The following is a 14,072-nucleotide window of genomic DNA, read 5'->3' as shown; positions in this document are numbered from 1 at the left end:
CCCTGAGCACACCTGGGTGTGGTCCTCCACCAACCCCCCCCCCCATCACCCGCAAAAAGGGAAAGGAAAATAAAAGTGCCAGTGGGGCCAAAGAGATAGGACAGGAGATAGAGCCTTGAGTGTATCCAGCTCCGTTGAATCCCAGGCATGCATATGGTAGTGAAAGCACCGCCACAGGTCACTCCTGAGCATCTCTGGGTATGGCCCAGAAGCCAAAGGAAAAAGAAAAGTAGTCATCAGTAGTCTATTTCAGAGTGTTCATTAGTCAATATACTCTCAGCAGTACAACAGCAATAGGATTGGTTGAACCAATTCTATTTTGTTTTTTGTTGTTTTTTGGTTTTTGGGGTTTTTTTTTTCTTTTAGTACAACCCTTGAGACCTGATTAGTATAAAAACATTTTCTCTCATCTATAAACTTACAAAGTTTTATAAGGTTTCAAAGGATTGTCAGGGCCAGGTGATAGCAGGTAGGTACAGCAGGTAGGTGTTTGCCTTTGCATGCAGCCTACCTGGATTCAATCCTTGGCATACCCAACACCGCCAGGAATGATTCCTGAGTGCAGAGCCAGGAGTAACCTCTGATAATCTCGCTGGGTGTGGCCCAAAAACAAACACAAAACCCAAAAGTTTGTGACTGATCACAAACCAAGGTTTGACTATTACTTAGACTTTATGTATGATCAATCACCAGAGGGATATTAAAATAAATCAGACTCAAACTATTGCATAAGCAGTAACAGGTAAGAAAGAAAAATAAACTGCGCCCGCACTTTTTCTAAGAAAGATGGAGACTTCTTACCCCTTTTCCTTTACTAGAAACTTGTCAGATGGTGTGTTTTCAGGAAATTCCGTGTAACTTTACATAATGATGTTAATGCTAGAGCAGAGGCTATATTTTTTTTTAAAAATAGTTTTTTGTTATTTTTTCCCTTTATTTTGTTTTTCGGTTTTTGGTTTTGGGCCACACCCAACAGTGCTCTGAATCATTCCTGTGGGGCTCGGGGGGCCTTACAGGATGGCAGAGATCGAACCCAGGTTGGTTGCATGCAAGACAAGCACCCTGGAGCCGGAGCGATAGCACAGCGGGTAGGGCGTTTGCCTTGCACGCGGCCGACCCGGGTTCGATCCCCGGCATCCCATATGGTCCCCCAAACACCTCCAGGAGTAATTCCTGAGTGCAAAGCCAGGAGTAACCCCTGAGCATCGCTGGGTGTGACCCAAAAAGCAAAAAAAAAAAAAAAAGACAACCACCCTGCCCACAGCACTATCTCTCTGGCCCACCTTTACGGTATTAAGTACTAGGCCCCAGTTTTGTACTAGTAACAAACAAACCTGACTGAAAAAACTTAAATTTTCTAACCAGAAAAATTTTAAATCTTCTAGAAGAGTGGCCTAATTTGATAATTATCTCCATAATAGAGGAAAGACTTACTAAAGGAAATCAGGTGATATATTTCTTATATCTGGTGAACTGATTTGTTTGAAACTTACACAATTTGAAAAGAGTTCCCTAAAACTCAGAATAATAGATAATTGCCAGTGAATTTTTGGATTGCGAGTGTGCTTAGGACTAATGAACCAACAAATGGAAATCTTAATTATTATGAGAAACTGGAGTGAGTAATCAGTCCACTCCCTCTGTGCAACCTCCGTTGGTTGCGATGGTTGCTCTGGAAGGTTTTCTGTCTGTGTGGGTACAGAGAATAATGTAGACCTTTGTTTATAATGAGTTGATGTGGAGATAGTTTAAAATACTGGTATTTTATTATCAGATTAGTGCTTTCCAGAAACAGAGTGACATGTATGTTAAAAGCTATTTTTAAGAATAAATTTTAGGGGCTGGATCAATACCACAAAGTGTAGGGTGTTTGCCTTGCACACAGCTGACCCAGGTTTGAATCCCAGCATCCCATATGGTCACCTGAGCACCGCCAGGAGTAATTTCTGAGTGCAGAGCCAGGAGTAACTCCTGTGCATCGATGGGTGTGACCCAAAAGCAAAAAAAAAAAAAAGAAGAAATTTTATTTGCACATTTGTCACAGCCTTTCATGGAGTTTTGCTGTTTTGTTTGTTTTGTTTTTGAACCACATCTAATAGTGCTCAGGGACTGATCCTGGCTTTGAGCTCAAGGACGATCCAGGTGGTATGTGGGGAACCAGGCGATGTGCCAGTGAATGAACCCAGGCCCCTGCATGTAACGCATGTATTCAGTCATCAATTTGATTTCTCCAGCCCTTTACAGAATTTTGGGAAGAAGTTTGTCTTGTTTCTGTTTTAATGCATGCTTGGTATGTAAACATGTAAAATACTGTTCGCATGCAACCACTTTTGAGCTCAGAAGGTTAAAATTTTTGAGTTTTTTTTTCTTAACTTTTTCCCCTTCTATTGTTTACACTTGCTGAAGTTTTTCCATTATTATTATCATTATTATTATTGTTATTATTAGCTATGAGTAAGGATCAAACCCATTTCCTGCATGCCACATAGTTCACCCTTTTTTCCTTATCAAGTACAAAAATGCAAAAATCATTATTAAAATAACTTTTGTGGAAATTTGTAGTTTGGAGGGGTTTTTTAGTTAGGGGGGCTGTACCTAGCAGTGTTTAGCGACCCCGTCTTGTTTGGTGCCTGTGGTCCATATGGTGCCAGGAATCAAACCCTGGCCTTCATGCAAAACGTTCCTTCAGCCCTTTGTATAATCTCCCCAGCCTCTGAATGCATGTTTTTTCTCTCTTCTGTTATGTTCTGTATCACAAAATTTTTGATACTTTGCTTTTGTTTGGTTGGTTGGGTGGGTGGTTTTGGTGATGCTCAGAGTGTAACTCCTAGGTCTGTACTCAGGAATTACTCCTCATTGTGTTGAGAGACCATATGGGACATTGGGAATCGAATCCAGACTGGCTATGTGCAAGGCAGGAGCCTTAACTCCCGTACTATCTCTCAAGCCCCAAACTTTTATGCCAGGTGGACAACTTCACCAACTCAGTATGAGTTGCACAGGTCTAAATTAATGGCTTCCAAAGAATGGCATTTAAGCTATTTCCTTAGCTGACTATAAAAAGCCACAGAACTAGAGTCCAAGTTAGTCCCCTGTGTGCGTCCCCCAACACAAAACTATGTATATGACTTCAGTTAACCTAAAATGTCAGTGGTCTTTTGCTTCTGTGTGCTGCTTGAAAACAATTTGAGGATGACTTTGTGGAGATACTTTCTTTACCATAAATAAATGTTTGAGAATGGCAACACTAATTTCAGGGGGCGTTGTTTATATTTATGGCTGGACTGAAGTGATAGCACAGTGGGTAGGGCATTTGCCTTACACGCAGCCAACCTGGGTTCGAATCCTCCATCCCTCTCGGAGAGCCCGGCAAGCTACCGAGCGTATCCCACCCACACAGCAGAGCCTGGCAAGCTACCAGTGGCATATTCGATATGCCAAAAACAGTAACAACAAGTCTCACAACGAAGAGGTTACTGGTGCCCACTTGAGCAAATAGATGAATAGCGGGACGACAGTGCAGTACAGTGGTATATTTATGGCTACTCTTGGCAGTATTCAGGAGCTACTCCTGATACAGTGCTCAGGTCCACTCACAGCTGTGGCTCCTACGTCACTTGTCCTCCTGTTGATCTTGGATTTGCTCGAGCGTTGAGCAGTAATGTCTCCATTTGTCCCTGTCTCGTGTTAGTGTAGCCCAATGATAACTGCTCACTCCAGGTACAGGAAGTGCCTCAAACCATTCGTTAAGGGTTTTGGTGAAGAAGTCTGACCATCTCGTTGGTGGGTGGCCATGTGGTCTTTTGACCTCCCATGGAATCTAGTCGGTAACGTGACTCCTACATATGTTACACAATCACTCTAGCCTTTTGAGCTATCTCCTCAGCCCTTTTAATTTCTATTTTAATTTAGTCCATTACCAAAATTGGTTAGTGTTGATTAAATCATTATTTATAAAGATAGAGAAATTAAATTATAAATAAAAATTATATATGGGGGGCACCTGGCAGTGCTCTGGGGCTACTCTCAGCTCTGTGCCCAGGGGTTGTTTCCAGTAGTGCTGAGGGGACCATGCAGTGCTGGGGGCTAAACTAGGATGGGCCGTATGCAAGACAAGCACCGTAACCCCTTTACTATTTCTCCAGCCTTGATGATACAGTTTTACAAAAATATCTGGGAGATTAGTGGATAGTTCAAAGGGTGGGGTATTTGCTTAGCATGTAGGAGTCCCAGGTTCAGTCCCTGGCAGACATAATCCCCGGAATACCCCCAGAATTAACCCTCTAGCACCAAGCAAGATACAGCCCCTGATGAGCCAGAGAGATAGTATAGCAGGTAAGTTGCTTTACTGCCAACCCCAGTTCCATCCCTGGCACCACAAATGGCACCCCCATCACTGACCCCCAGGAGTGATCCCTGAGCACAGAGCCAGGAGTAAGCCCTCATCATAGCCAGATGTGGCCCCAAATTTTTTTTAAAGTTTTTGTTTGTCTGTTTGTTTTGGTGAAGCAAGAGAGTTTTTATTGAAACTTGCTTATAAAGATGAGGGGAGAGGGGGGAGAAGTACACCTTCGGAAATAGGCAGGCAAAAGAAGTAGTGAGACAAGAGAGAACACGAGCTTCAACAGCAAGGCAAAAACTTAAAAGTCATTAAAAAATAAGAAGCCAGCAGCAGGCTAGAGAGAGAGGACAGCTGGGCGCTTGCCTGGCCCTGCTGACTTGGGTTCAAGTCCCAGCCTGAGCCCAGCAAGAGTAAGAGCACACTGAGCCAGGAGTAAGCCCCAAGCACCTCAGGGTGTGGCCCCCAAACAAAAACGCAAATGGGTTTCTGAACGAAATTTTTGTTTGCTTTTGTTTTGGGGGCTCCATGCTGCGCTACTCAGGGCTTATTCCTGGTTCTCTCCTCTGGCAGTGCTCAGTGCCAGGGATTGGACCCAAGTTACCCGCATGCAAGGCCTGCACTCTACCCACTACACTACACTGGCCCCTAAAGGAAGAGTTTTTAAAATTTTTTTTAAGTTATAGTCTTCAAAACTAATCTTTCTGCCAATCTTGCTGTGTATTTTATTTTGCTATATGGGTGTATATATATGGATATATATCAAAATAAAGCCTGGCAAGCTACCCGTGGCATACTCAAAAACAGTAACAACTATGGTCCTCGTTCCCCTGACCCTGAAAGAGCCCCCAGTACACCATCAGGCTACACGAGCACGCGACAGGGACGGATGGAGATGTTACTGGCGCCTGCTTGAGCAAATCGATGACCAATGGGATGACAGTGACCGTGATATAGATATAGATATAGATACATACATATTTGTGTGTATATTTATATGTTATGTATTTACAATTTAACCAAATTGTAAGTTGGTTAGTGGATAAACTATTTGCATTTCCATATACAGTATACAATGAAGGGAAACCTCTCTCAAGAGAAAATGTGTACTTTTGGTGCATTTTTGTAGTCAGTCATTACTGAGCAACAGTCCCGGCAGCATGATTCAGAGCTTTCTCATCTGCCCCACTCGAGGGAGGGCATCTCAGAGTGTGAGAGACTGGCACTGTGGCCCCAGGTCTAGCCAGTGCAGCAGAGGCCTGGCTACGCATGTCAGGCCCTTTTAACATATCCTGCATTAAGAAAACTTTCATTAGTTTTTGGCTTTCGATTTGAGGTCATCAGCTCACTGCTCAGGGGTCATTCCTGGTGGTCTTTGGGGAACCATTCAGGGCTGGGGATCAAACCCAAATCCCACATGTACACATGTGCTCCAGTTCATCTCCAGAGTCCTTTTCAATGCTGGGAAATCAGGCTCAGGGCCTTGGATGTGCAAAGCGTGTACACTACAACTGAGCTCCACCCCTAACTCCTCATTAAAGTTACCCCACGCTGCTCCCTTCTTTGTTTCTCAGTTCTTCCTTTGAGAGTTTGTGTGTGTTTTTGAACAACAGCAACAACAAAATTAATATTGTTTTGTAAGTTACTTTGCAAGCAGTATATGAATTCCATAATGACTTGAAGTTCCCTATGGTCATAGATTTCTTTCTTGTTTTACACTTTGTGGAGGGTGGGATGGGGGCACCACACCTGGCAGTGCCCCAGGGCTACTCCTGCTTGGTGCTGGGGAACCAAGTAGTTCGATCAAACGGATCAGCCACCAGTTCAGCCCTCCCACCTATTGCACCCGTTATATTGCTGGACATAAAAAATAAGGAAGGATTATTTTTTGCTAAATATTACTAATTAATAGGAATAAAGGAAAGTGTCAGACAGAAGTTACATATCTGTTAACTTGTAGTAAATGTAGCAAAAAAAAAATTCTTTTACTCTGCTCCTCTGCTTTTTATTACAGAAAGCAACAACTGAATTGTTCTAGAAGAGACAGGGAAGTGAATTTAATACTTTATAGGGAGAGCATTAGGCTGTGTTGCAAACATACTTGAAATACCTTTAGCTCAACTCATAAAGACTTTTAACCCTGCTAAGACAGATGAGAAAATAAATATGATGTATATTTCTAAGATGTCCTAAGTTATTTTAAAAACCGAAGCAGGAGCTGGGGTGATATTTCAATCCCAGCACTCCATAAGGTCCCCTGAGCCCAGCAGGAGTGCTCTCTGAGCACAGAGCCAGGAGTAAGCCCTGAGCACTGCTGGGTGTGGCCCCAGAACAGGAAAAATGGAATAATAAAAAACAGACAACAAAGCATTTCTAAGAGAGCCTGGCAGCCAGAGTTGCTCAGAACAGCTTCGGTTGCTTTGCCTGCACGTATTCTGGGTGAGAGGGAGCTCCTGGTACAGAAAATTATCAGAGGTCATTCGCCCAGTCATCTCAGAACAAGTTGTTTAGTAACGTACTGTAGTTTCTGTGCAAACCATGTACCATAAACCACGAAGTGATTCAGGGTTCATAGTTCCTTCTTTGTTCCTTTGTTAATCACTGACTTCTGACTAGTGGGAGGTGCCTCCCAAATTTGCTAATGCATTCTTTTTGGATAAGGATGACGCACAGATTGTCCTAATAAGGACTTGGATTGAGACAGGACCGCCCCCTGTGAGAAGATGGGACTAGTCCGGGAGAGGGCGGGAGGTTTCTTTTTCAACTCTGGATGACACAAGCATAAGTCATTTCCTTATTAATCGGTTCAAACCAGTTCTTACAGGAACTGGTGGTGATAAATGTGGGACTTCTCAGAAGTCATTCATTTTACTCTTTGTGCCACGCCGGTGCGCGGCCACTGCTCTGCTGGCCACACTAACACTCCAATGGACTCTTCTGCAGGAGGGGGCTTGGCTCCTGTTTTCTCCTGGTTATGTTGGCAGGAGGGGAGAGCTCTGCCTTGCAGGGCTTGGAAAGTTTGAACTTTCTCCTCTGTAAAGAGTTCCTAGGCTTTCACCAGCTCTGCATTTTTTGCCTTCAGGCGGTAAGTGGATTTTCTTTAACGTTTCTCCTGCTTTTCTTCCCCAAATGTGCCTTTTTCCTTGGGCTCCTTCCTGCCTCCAGTGCTGTCCCGGGCATTGGCCCATCTCTGCAGAAGCCATTCCAGGAGTACCTGGAGGCGCAGCGGCAGAAGCTTCACCACAGAAATGAAATGGGCACCTCACAGGTGAGACTCCCCGTCCCTCCCCGCACCACCCCACCTGCAGGCGTTCCCAGTGCAGTTTTAGGCAAATAGTGAAATAGTGAGGCGTATTTGTCGTCCCAGGAGTTGAAGCTCTTTTTAGTCTCTACTGGGAAGTGGATCTAAATCAAAAGTCACTTCTGGGGACTGGAGCAATGGCATAGCGGGTAGGGCGTTTGCCTTGCACGCAACCGACCTGGGTTTGATTCCCAGCATCCTGTATGGTCCCCCGAGCATTGCCAGGGGTAATTCCTGAGTGCAGAGCCAGGAGTATCCCCTGTGCATCGCCGGGTGTGACCCAAAAACAACAAAAAGTCACTTCTGTTTTGTGCATCCTCTCCCAGAAAGAAGAGGACTAATTGAAAGTAATTGATTGTTTCGTTACATGAGTTATTATCTTGATAATAAATGATTTATTAATATATTTCAGGGATGCTGAGATAGAACAATGGGTTCAGCACTGGGCTCAATTCCCGCACCCCATCTGGTCCCCAAGCGCTCCACTAGGAGTCCCTGACCAGAGCTGGGTGTGGCCCCCCCAAAAAAACTATATATGAATTTAAAACATTCAGACTTTGTTATAATATAGAATTAGACTTTCTATGGTTATTTGAATATCTCTTTTTTTTTTAACTGTTTCTTATCAGAGGTGAGAAAATAAATACAAAAATATTTTTAATCAGGACTCTTAAGCTGAACTGATAAATTCTGCCTTTTCTATAAACAGTTCCATGGTTAAGGAAAATGACTAGAAGAAGATGAGGAAGCAGTAACTGCAGTGAGAAACTAGAAGGAAGTAGTCATTTTATTCTCATGGCCTCTTTTTATGGCCCTTCGCTACTCTAATGATTTCAGACAGATACAGAATTTATATTACAAAAGTTGTTCCCAGTGCTAAAACTTACATGTGTAGTTCTCTTAACACTGCTCTGTGTGGTAACTTGAGAGTAGAATTTAAAAGACTTTATTATTGGGGCTGGAGCGATAGCACAGCGGGTAGGGCATTTGCCTTGCACGCGGCCGACCCGGATTCGATTTCCAGCATCCCATATGGTCTCCTGAGCACTGCCAGGGGTAATTCCTGAGTGCAGAGCCAGGAGTGAGCCCTCTGCATTGCCAGGTGTGACCCAAAAAGCTAAATAAATAAATAAATAAAAGACTTTATTATCTAGTAAAAGAACTCACACCACCCAAACTATAGGAATTAATATTGATTTTATATCCCAAAAACAGAACAAGGTGACAAAGGTATTACTGCAGACATAGGGTACCTAGAGATAAAGACTTTGTTTTACTTTTGTGTGGTTTTTTGTTGGGCGGTTACACAGAAAGTGCCCAGGGTTCACTCCTAGTGGTGCCCGGGGAATTATATGGGATGCCAGGAATCAAACTTGAGTCAGTTACGTGCAAAGCAAGTGCTGTACTACCTTTCTGGCCTGATAAAAGCCTTAAAAAATATCTGGCGTGGGTGGGATGTGAGCTGCATGCTGGGGATCTTATACATGTTAGGCAGAGCTTCACATGCCCTTGAGTCATGTCCCCAGCACCAAAGACTCCATTATTCAGTTCTTAGGTTATGGGTTCACTTTCCTTAGAGCAACGTGGGGCTCCTCTAGCTTTTACTGAACTAATGGAGTGTTTCTCATGGGGTTTTTTTGGTTTTTTTGTTTTGTTTTGTTTTTTGCATTTATTTCCACAGGGAGAAAACTGGTTGTCCTGGATGTTTGAGAAGTTGGTGGTCGTAATGGTGTGTTACTTCATCTTGTCCATCATTAATTCCATGGCGCAAAGTTATGCCAAACGAATTCAACAGCAGGTGAACTCTGAGGAGAAAACCAAATAAGCAGGAAAGGTTTTCACAACAGAATTAGATTGGATGGGTTCTGCCTGAGATTGGGAAGACCCCACACCAGGACGGAAAATTTCCTTTTCCAACCTGTATAAAAATTGTTCTTTTAATGTTCCAAAAGCAATTTAGTCCATATTTTGCACTCACATGTTTTTCCTCTCTGTGTTAAGTAAGGTAAGATCCACCCTTAATTCAACCTGAATTCTATTTTTATTAGGGTGGATTGTGATGTTCAGCACCAAATTTAACAGAAACTGGCCTTCTATTTGTCACTTTGAAAAGATCCACATGGTACAATTAAAGAATTCCAGACACTCCCGCTGAAAAAAAAAGTTCCTACGTATATTAACTATGTCAAGCTTTTTAGGCTTGTCACAAATGACTGCTTTGTTTTTCTAAGTCAGTAAATTGTATATAAATTATACTAGATTGGGTTAACAGTCTTGCATGTCTATCATGGTAAAATTTAATATATCACCCTGCCCAACCTTTCCTCTCCCACCTACAACAAAAAAGGGCCATTTTAAGATGCATTGCACACCCTCCTGGGAAACTGGTCTTTAAATTTTAAAACAGTATAAAGAAAATCTAATTGGTGTCTCTCGAATGAGCTGACACCATTTTTTATTCTGTATATTTAGAATGAAGTCATGGAAAAACTTTATAAAGACATCTTTGATCATTCCAGAATTGTGTCCGTTTTCTTGAGCGTTTTGATTTTCACTTCCTTTCAGCTTCTAGTAACTGATTTGTAGCATTGCCAAGTCTACATACAGTCATAACTTGTGAAGCCTTTACATGGATGAAGGAGAATTTTGGGGTGAGGGGATTGTAATTCTGGAGTTGGGCAACTAGCTACACACTGCTGAAGATTTGGGATTGAAGATTTGGTATTGAGATAACAAGGGTATTTCTTGATTTGTGAAAACAGAAAAGAGGGTGGTGCACAATGACACTGTAGAAAGACTTACTATTTTCTAATCATACTTTCTCATATATGTTCATTTTAACTCAGTATGTACTCTGGTTTTAACTGACAATTTTACTTTTTTGTGTAACCTGATTTTTCACTTTTATTTAGTGTTTTTGTTCTTGTGTGATTTTTTTGCCTTTGGGATGTTTCTGGTTGAGTTTTTCTTTAGCTTACAGTGAAAATAAAGGTTCATGTTTTTCCTTTAGGAAAATGGGTCCTGACCGTATGTTGAGTATAGAATTGGGTTTGAATCTCAACCAGAAATGCCTGATTTGTTTTACCAAATCCTGCTTGAATGTCTGCTTATTTTGCCTCTCATCGTGACATCTCCATGGCTGTACCATCTTGTCAGGTAGCTTATCAGATTGATGTTGACTGTTGAATCTCATGGCAACAGCAGTCGATGGGCTGTCTGACATTTTGGTATCTTTCATCTGACCATCCATTTCCAATGTTCCCATTTAAACATTACCCAGCATCCTGGTTTACAATTTTAAAACTCTAGTTCTTATGTCCAGTGACTCCTTGGTGCCACTCTTTCATGCCATGATGTTGCAGCAGTATTGAACTGAGTAGATTTTGTGAAAATATGTGATAGTCTCTATGACCACCACTGAATAAAGGGCAAGTAATTGTGTCATGAGTTTTGAAAAGGTTATTGCTTCCTTAATAATTTTTTTTATCTGCCCAGGAGCTTTCTAGCATCATGACTGTTGCCTTACTTAAAAGTAGCAAATGTTTACTGTAGAAGTCAGCTTCTAATTGTGTTTCAGTTGCTTCACTTGCATTTTATTTGGTGTTTGAAGAGAGGAAAGCAAAATGCACATTGTACTATTTGTAGTGACTCTTGAACTTTTGGTAAAATTTCATGCAGCATAGAGTATTCACAAAAGGATAAAGAGCTAAGAGATTAATTCATTTGACTTATAATGTTGATTTTTTTTCCCCCTCGTTCAAATGAGTATGCTTTACCAACAAGTGAAGACTCCTCTCTTCTCTTAGACCCTCGGGTGTGGCAGGCATGCTCCGGTGATGTGCTGGATTCCAACGGCAGCAATCTATAATCTTTCTATTCAGTGCTTGATTTTTTGCTCTCTTGTACCCACTGTAGTGAACACAGATAACTTCATGATTCCAAGCACATAATCTAGTAGAATTGCAGTTGATGGGAGAACAAAACATTTGTAAACGGATTTTTTTTTTGTTCTTATAAATTAAAAAAAAAAAATGAAGGCCTGGGAATTCTTGTGATTCCATTTCTGCTTTAAGTCTCATTTTGTGCCTTCAAGTATCTGCAGTGTTTTATGTCTAATCATCAACAGAACGGTGTTATACAGTACACGAACAGTACATTAACTTTACACATGAAGTTATAGGAGGAGGACCTCCCTTAATGTAATGTGGAAACTTGTAGTATTTTCTATACTCGCTGTTTACATAATCTGGGCTCTAAAGTTTGGCAGAAAAGAATTTTTACCTTTTATTTGGATAATGGTCACTATCCCTAATCTCTAAAATTCTAAAAGACAAGACTGGAATCAAGCTTCTGAAAGCCATTAGTTCAGTGTCCAGTGCTCCTACAGCACTGGGCCTGTGCTCCCAGTGTGGGTTGACGTTTCGGTAGCTTTGCAAGAAAAACATGAGACTTCTCTGTTCCCATTAATCACTCAAACTTTGGTGCGTTAAGTGCAAATAACACACTAAGTAAATGAATCAGTATATATCCCCCCTGTGCCTGAGGTGGATGATATTTTTACTGACCCATGTGGAAAAAAACTACTAGAGGTTTCCAATCTTTCAGTGTGAAAAATCTTTCAAGTGGGGGCCAGAGAGATAGTATAATGGTCACGCTGCCAAACCGGGCTCAGTCCCTGATACCTCATATGGTCCCTGAGCCCCGCCAGGAGTGATCCCTGAGTGCAGAACCAGGAATATGCCTTGAGTACCTAAACACAACAACAACTGAAAAAAGCTTTTCTAATACTGTGAAACCCATGTGCTCAGTTTAGATTTCTGCCTCTAACATGGCAATCATGAGAAAGTTTCTGGTTTTGAACTCAGATTCTTACATAAAAATATATGAGACCAGTTAAGAAGGCTGAGTGGGTGGCCTGGATTTAATCCCTAAACTACATAGCGCCCCCAAGCACAGGCAGGAATTAGCCCCCAACCACCTCCAAGTGTACCCTCCCCTGCCAAAAAAGATTTATGAGGGCCCATGGAGATAGCCCAAAGTACTGGAGTGGGTGCTTTGCATGTGCAGACCCCAGGTTCAGCCTCCAGTGCTGCATGATCCCCCCCCCCCCACATAACACTAGGCTTGGCTAAAAAATCAATTTTTAAAAAGTGATAAATATTGTCAGATTAAAACAGCTGAAGTGGGGCCAAAGATGTAGTTCAGCAATGAAACATTTGCCTTACATGGTTGAGGCCCAGGGTTCAATCCCAGACACAATTTTTAAAAAAAAAATAGTGCGGCTGGAGTGATGGCACAGAGGGTAGGGTGTTTGCCTTGCACTCAGCCAACCCGGGTTCAACTCCCAATGTCCCATATGGTCCCCTGAACACCACCAGGAGTAATTCCTATGTGCATGAACCAGGAGTAACCCTGTGCATTGCCAGGTGTGACCCAAAACCAAAATAAATAAATAAATAAATATATAAATAAAAGAGTACATACAAGAGTGCTTGCCTTGTTTGAGACTCCTCGACACTGCATAGTCATCCCAGTACTGACAGGTGTGGACCAAACCCTGACCTGCCCACCGCTGATCCCCTCCCCCCAAAAAAGTGCTGTGTTGAGACTGGAGAGATGATACAGAGGCTAACACTTCACTTGCATGCAGCCAACCCTGGGACTGTGTCTGGTTCCCCAGTGCCACCAGGAGTGACCACCAGGCATAAAGCCAGGAGTAAGCCCTGAGCACTTCGTCGCCTCCAAACACGCAAACAAAATTACTGCAATAAGTGTAGTAGCATATTCTTTTTTTTTTTTATTTAAATACTGGTAACTTGTGGTAACATTGCATTTACTCACATTCCAAAAACAGAATTTTAAGACTTGTTTTCAGCACACACACTCTCTCGTTTTGGAGTGTGTAAGCTGTCTGAATCCAGAAGAAAAATAGAAATTAATTAGCTTAGGATTTCTTACTGCCTTCTTTAATAAGACTAAAACCAAAGCTATAAGTCTAAAAATAGGCCCGCACCAGCCTACTGAAAGTACAGAGCACATGCTCACAAGGTTCACTGTGAATTAAAAAGTACTTCCCTCCTTAAAATAGTGATTTTTTTTTTATTTACATGACAATATGGCTAATCCTAAAAGAAAAAAAAAAAGTAAGGGTAGGGGGGAAAAATAACAGCTTCTTAATACCTGTTAGAAAACATTCCATGAGGTGCTGGAGCAGTAATACAGCAGGTAGGGCATTAGGCTTGCATGCAGACAACCTAGGTTTGATCCTCGGCATCCCATATGGTCCTCCAGCACCTGCAGGAGTAGTTCCTGAGTGCAGAGCCAGGAGTCACCCCTGAATTCACCAAGTGTGGCCCAGTCCCCTCCTCCCCCTCAAAAGAAAATATTCCATGAGGGACTAGGGATGTGGCGGCTCAGGATAGTGTTGAACTC

The 14,072-nt window shown here is 42.2% G+C and overlaps 1 protein-coding gene across 1 annotated transcript in view; it reads left to right on the top strand.

The window, feature by feature from the left end:
- The window catches only part of VMP1 (vacuole membrane protein 1), a 118,809-nt gene extending 107,725 nt beyond the window's left edge, over positions 1 to 11,084 (top strand). The window contains exons 11-12 of the mRNA XM_004608614.3: positions 7,505 to 7,607; positions 9,322 to 11,084. Coding sequence (XP_004608671.1) covers positions 7,505 to 7,607; positions 9,322 to 9,465 — 247 coding nt within the window. The 3' untranslated portion in view covers positions 9,466 to 11,084. The remainder of the gene's footprint in view (positions 1 to 7,504; positions 7,608 to 9,321) is intronic.
- The last annotated feature ends 2,988 nt before the right edge of the window (positions 11,085 to 14,072 follow it).

The sequence above is a fragment of the Sorex araneus genome, chromosome 3 (assembly GCF_027595985.1).
Source record: "Sorex araneus isolate mSorAra2 chromosome 3, mSorAra2.pri, whole genome shotgun sequence".
Classification (NCBI taxonomy): Eukaryota; Metazoa; Chordata; class Mammalia; order Eulipotyphla; family Soricidae; genus Sorex; species Sorex araneus.
The sequence above is the reverse complement of the archived record's forward strand: the minus strand, read 5'-3'. Positions and strand labels throughout refer to the sequence as shown.